Here is a 6,296-nt window from a genome sequence, read left to right as displayed (position 1 = left end):
CCAATCATAGAGATGGTTCAACCCGAAAGGCTAATGGTTAGAGGGATTACCTTTGCTGATATAAACCAAGGAGCTACCGTTGTTATGTCTCATGGACCGATTACAAGATCGAGAGCTAGGAAACTTCAACAAGCTTTGCTACTTCATGTCCAAGCGTTCTTGAACTCGACAAGAGAAATAAAGGAAGATGTGCAAGAAGTTAGAACTATGCACTTCAATTTGGTGCAAGTTATGCATTTTTAAGTGTTTTTATGGCAAGCTAAAGTCCACTTGGTCAAGGTCAAAGTCAACTCCATCAAGACAAGTCAAAATCAACTGATTCAATTCAAAAACCAAGTCAAACACTCACATCCCTCATTATGGACGGGATTGCAATTATTTTGGTTGGCTTTCCATGTTCTTAACCTTTTCATTTGCTTATCTTTTCATTTCTCGTAAGTTATGTCTTTTCATTTACAAGTCTTTTCATTTCTTGTAAGTTACAAGTCTTTTCATTTGCTTAAGACTTTTCATATGGCTTGCTAGGATGGCTATATATAGCCTTGAGATGTCTTGTTGTAACACAATTTGAAGTTGAATGAAAAGTGAGTTTTCTCATTAGCTTGGTTGAGAGATTTATCTCCCATTTCTTGTGCAATTTCTTGTGTCTTTAGAATTTGCATGTTAGGATCATTCAAGCGGTGTTGATCATACCTCTTGTGGAGTGATTCGAATCACGAGTTTAGAAACAAGTTTTCTCTACTCTTGATATTGAGCATTAAGGTAATCCGTTCTAAAACTTTTCCTTGGGTTGATTCCATACTTGTTTTCGGGGTTTTTGGGATTGAGTTCTATGGGTCTTGTTCGTTAGCAAGGTTCTTAGATCCAACTCTCAAGGGTTTCTTAACATTTTGGTATCAGAGCATTAGGCTCTTTGATCGGATATATGTTTCCTTGCATTTATCTCTTTGAATTCTGTGTTCCTTGCTTATGTTTTATTATATCTAAGCATATGCATTCTGTCAAAAAATTACAAAAAAAAAGTATCAATTCCATTCATCTTTTCCAATTTTCGTCTGCTGCATTATTATAGATCTGGATCTTATCTACAAATCTGTCTTCTTTGAAGTCTTCTGATTCGACTTTCTTAGTGGTGAAATTCGTGCACTTTGCTGATTGATTTATAAAAAACAAAACTGAACGTGAAAGCATTTATTGTTAGAATTATTGTGCTTTTCCTGATCCATAACTGAAAAAAAAAGAAAGAAGAAAAAAAGCATAGAAGACCCCATTTGTCATTGCTTCTTTGTGTAGCCTTGCATTGAAATCTCATGCTACTTCCTTGTTGCTCAATTCCCAACCATCTTTATCTTTAACTCTACTTTCGTTTCTTTCTAGCTTCCATTATAATTCTGTCCATTATTTTTTTTTTCTTAACTTGTTTCTTTGTTGTTATTCGGGTTACTCCCAAAATCACACTCTTGTTTGAGTTCATATGTGCTGTCTAAACCACTTGAAATGCACATAGCTTTTAACTTTGCTAGACTCACTTACCGATTTGTTTGAAGTGCATAAGAGTGTACTAAGTTGTGAGGGAGAGATTGTAAGGGAGCGATACATTATTTTGAGTGTTGAGGGTTAAACACGAGTGAAACAAAAGGTCATGAAACACATAATAATCATCCACAGCTTTCCCACCAAGACAAGATGCATTAATAGTTCCAACGTCATGGTCATCTCTATATAACTCCTTCATATGCTCAAATCCAAGAATTTTTGCACTAAGAGAAGTAAAGAGATTGTACCTTCTTGATAATGCATCAGCAACCACATTGTCCTTACATTGCTTATATTTGATAACACAGGGGAATGTTTCAATAAACTCTACCCACTTTGCATGCCTACGATTTAGCTTGCTTTGACCTTTAAGATGCTTCAAGCTTTCATGATCAGTGTGGATCACAAATTCTCTCGGCCACAGGTAGTGTTGCCATACTTGCAATGTACGAACTAAAGCAAACAATTCTTTATCATATGTAGGATAGTTCAACGAAGCCCCATTTAGTTTTTCACTAAAATACATTAAGGGCTTTCCATCTTGCATCAAAACAGCACCTATGCCCAAACCACTTGCATCACACTCGATTTCAAAAGTTTTATCAAAGTTAGGCAAGACAAGTAATGGTGCATTGGTTAATTTTCCCTTAAGTTCATTGAAAGCTCTCTCTTGCATTTCCCCCCATTCAAAAACAACATTCTTTTTCACTAAGTCATTCAATGGTGCAGCTATGGTACTAAAGTCCTTTATAAACCTTCTATAGAAGCTAGCTAGACCATGAAAACTCCGAACCTCACTGACTTTTTTTGGTGTTGGCCAATCCCTAATTGCCTTAACTTTCTCTTCATCAACTTCAACTCCATTTTTACCAACTATGAAGCCAAGAAAGTTAACCTTTTCCGTGCAAAAGCTACACTTATTAAAATTAGCATAAAGCCTCTCTTTTCTAAGTGTAATCAAAACGGATCTAACATGCTCTACATGCTCAAGCAAATTCTTTGAATAAATCAAAATATCATCAAAATACACAACAACAGACTTCCCCAAGTATTCTCTCAAAACATGATTCATTAAGCGCATAATGTACTAGGAGCATTAGTTAACCCAAAAGGCATAACAAGCCATTCGTACAATCCAAATTTAGTTTTGAAAGCTGTTTTCCATTCATCTCCTACATGCATCCTAATTTGATGATATCCAGATTTCAAATCAATCTTTGTAAATAGACAAGAACCATGGAATTCATCAAGCATATCATCTAGCGTAGGAATAGGATGACGATACTTTACAGTGATTTTATTGATGGCTCTGCAGTCCACACACATGCGCCAAGTTCCATCCTTCTTTGGCACCAATATGATCGGTACAGAACATGGACTCAAACTTTCGCGAACATAGCCTTTCTCCATGAGCTCCTCCACTTGCCTTTGAATTTCCTTTGTCTCAGTTGGATTTGCTCTATAAGCTGGCCTATTTGGAATGGTATCCCCCGGTATGAAGTCTATTTGATGTTCAATACCTCTAATTGAAGGTAACCCTTTAGGTATATCTTCTTGAAACACGTCCTCAAATTCCTGCAAAAGAGGTTGAAACAAACTCGGCAAAGGCAAAAGGTTATCGTTAGAAGCCAAATACCCTTCTTTGTACATAAGTACAAATATGGGCTTTTGGGAAAACATTGCTCTTCTCACCTCTCCCATTCTAGCCAAACAACTAACTTTCTTTTCTTTTCTATCAATTTCATCTCTTTTTTCACTCTTTTCTCCACTTTCTCTCTCTCTCTCTCTCTCATTTTCCTCTATTTTTTCACCCATCTCCTTCTTTTCTTTCAATTCTTTTTCTTCAAACTCTTTTCTTTTCTTCTCCAACTTTAATTGATCAGCAAATACATCTTCCGAACGCAAAGGTACAAGAGTTGTTTTTTTACCATTTTTTTGTAAAAGAGTACCTATTCAAATAACCATCATAGATGACCTTCCTATCAAATTGCCAAGGTCGGCCAAGCAAGATGTCACCAGCATGCATAGGTAATACATCACATAAAATCTCATCTGTATACTTTCCTAAGGTAAAAGAAATTAAAGCTTGAGAAACAACCTTCATTGTTCCACTATCGTTGAGCCACTGAAGCTTGTAAGGTTTAGGATGGTGTTGAGTTGGAATTTGCAGCCTTTTGATCAAGAATGTACTTACTACATTGGTGCAACTTCCACTGTCGATAACAAGACTACAAGGAGTCCCATTAACTAAACACCGTGTGTGGAATAGGTTGTCTCTTTGGTCATTAACATCATCCCCCTTAACTTGAATGTTAAGAAGTCTCCTTGTAACAAGTGCCAAATGACTCCCATCTTCCAATTCCTCCTCATCCTCCTGGAGCTTTTCTTCAATTAGCTCATCTTGGTCACTTTCTTCACCATCCGTAACAACTTCTCCATTCTTAATGATCATGACTCTCTTGTTTGGACAATCACGGCTAATATGACCAATCCCTTGACATTTCCAACATTTGATGTCCATGTTTCTCTCTCGAACCTCTTTAGATCCCTCCACTTTTTCCTTGCCCTTGGAGCTCTCAGGCTTGTCTTTTTTATCAAGCTCATACTTTCCTCTAGGTTTGAAATCTGCATTCTTTTTCCAAGTATTAGTAGAAAAAGAAGTTGACTTAGAAGAAATATACCTCTTGGAGTTCTCCTTCTCCCATGCTAATTGCCCTTCAATTTTGACAGCAAGGTGTAACAACTCTTTCATATCAAAATAAGTTTGTCTATCCACTTGATGAGCCAACGGTCGATTCAACCCGCCAAGGAACGTAGCCATTGTATCCTCCGCATCTTCATCAATTCCAGCTCTATTCATAAGGGCCTCCATTTCTTTGTAATAGTCTTCCACACTTTTGGATCCTTGTTGCAACGCATAGAGTTTTTGCTTGAGTTCTCGAGAATAATGCTTAGGAATGTACCTCTTCCTCATTAAGGCCTTTAATTCCTCCCAAGTTTCAATTGGTTCTTCATAGTTTCTCCTCGATTCTGATTTCAAAGATGTCCACCAAATATTGGCATAATCACAAAATTCAGCCACTGCAAGTTTCAACTTTCTTTCCTCACTAAAATTGTTGCAATCAAATACATGCTCGATTTTGCTTTCATATTGCAAAATACTCCTCCGGATTTGATCTCCCATGAAAGGATGGAATTTTAAGCTTCACTCCCCCGGCCCCTCTCTCTTCCCTTTCATATTGGTACTCCCTATCAACCCTTCTTAGTGGTAACATTTCTCTTCCCACTCTTCTTCCCCTTCCTCTCCCCCGGCCTGCACCTCTTACTCCCCTCGGATTGTGCCCGGCTAAAAGGGTTACATTGTCATCTTCTCTTCATTTTCAACTCCTTCATTAACTTCCCTTCCTTGATGATTTCCTAAAGCTACTTCAATTCGCTCCATCCGGTCTGACAAGGTACTAATTACTTGGTTTGTGCTTCTCTCCACCTAGCTTCACTAATATCCGCTCCATTTCCCCCATCTGGATTCATGACGTTACAAACAGTAGTTAAATATGTTTAGGACCTCACACACTCAACTCACTGATTTTCACTCGGAACACTCGTGTCTATCACACACAAAGGTAGGCTATTTGGGAAAGTGACTAAATGTTGATATTGGGTAGGCTAACTTGTGGTCCAAGCAATTATTGTAATAGTGAACATTACAAAACAGCCAAGACAAGATAATTATGAAATCTCAACTAGAACAAAGAAAACAACGATAGGATGCCTTCTACGAAATTCAGAGATATGTGCCACACAAATAAAGAGACAGTCCTAAATATGATGGAATTAGTCTTTATGAAGCAAAGAGAATAAATTTGAATGACAAATTCCTTCAATTCTGAAAAGAATAAAGTATAGAAGCAAAGCAGGATTTTTCCGTTAAAATTTCACACAGAGACGGAATTCCAAAAACGAATATATTACTTTATGATTTTGACTAAATGGTCTTCTTAACTTTGAAAGGTAACATTCAGATCTAACGTTTCACTTCAGAAGAAACAATTAAATTCGAACGTTATCAAGGAGTTTCAATAGGCATTACAATCATTAAATGTTGCAGTTACGAATTTGGACAGTCACAACACATTTGATTATAACTATCAATGAACAACAAAGTTTCGTGCAATTTGAAACGGATTAAAGAGAAATATGAATGAACAACTCAAGAACACTACTTGAACAACTTCTGGATTTTTTTTTTCAAGAAATCAACACTGAACAATTGAAATGAAAGATAGAATCAATTCTAGAGTAGACAACAAAGATGCAACCTATGCTCTGATACCAAATGATAAGGCAATCCTAATTCTCAGCCCAATGATCCAAGCTTTTGTTGAGCAAGAACCCTTGAATCAAAGAAATTAACACCTCCTTAAACAAGTTACAATCAACCAAGAGAAAGGCTAGAAATTGATTACCTCTATGATCAAAGATCTAGAAGCAAGAATGGAAATCTTGTTCGAGAATGAGTCATTCCACAATCAAACTTGATCAAGGCTGGATTGAATGCCTCAAAATGCAATCTATCAGAAGAATTGTAAGAAACCTTAGAAATGGCAATGGGATTTCTAAAGAAAATGTCTCTTGAGAGATCAAATTTCATTCAGCTAAAATCTGCCTTTTACATAGCTTGGATGGGGCCTTTTATAGCCATTATATGAGTGAAACCCCCAACCCTGCACTTTCCAAAAATAAAACCCATAAGTAGTAAT

At 36.9% G+C, this 6,296-nt stretch overlaps 1 protein-coding gene across 1 annotated transcript; it reads right to left on the bottom strand.

Annotated features, from left to right (window-relative positions):
- Positions 1-2,607: 2,607 nt before the first annotated feature.
- On the bottom strand, positions 2,608-4,720 carry LOC111024735 (uncharacterized). The gene is made up of 2 exons (XM_088122940.1): positions 3,512-4,720; positions 2,608-3,111 (listed from the first exon to the last, which is right to left on the bottom strand). Exons 1-2 carry the CDS (start codon positions 4,718-4,720, stop codon positions 2,608-2,610), a joined length of 1,713 nt encoding a protein of 570 aa, XP_087979066.1.
- Positions 4,721-6,296: the final 1,576 nt, after the last annotated feature.

Source organism: Momordica charantia (assembly GCF_013281855.1).
Source record: "Momordica charantia cultivar OHB3-1 chromosome 4 unlocalized genomic scaffold, Mcharantia_2.0 BLBB01000004.1, whole genome shotgun sequence".
NCBI classification, from domain to species: domain Eukaryota; kingdom Viridiplantae; phylum Streptophyta; class Magnoliopsida; order Cucurbitales; family Cucurbitaceae; genus Momordica; species Momordica charantia.
Note: the sequence above shows the minus strand (reverse complement) of the source record. Positions and strands in the feature narration are given on the sequence as shown.

Bases quoted from the DNA above. Each gene is read 5' to 3' on its own strand.
- LOC111024735 (XM_088122940.1), bottom strand. From the start codon at position 4,720: ATGGGAGATCAAATCCGGAGGAGTATTTTGCAATATGAAAGCAAAATC. The intron at 3,112-3,511 runs GTCATCTATGAT...CCTCTTTTGCAG, and splicing joins CTTGGCAATTTGATAGGAAG to GAATTTGAGGACGTGTTTCA.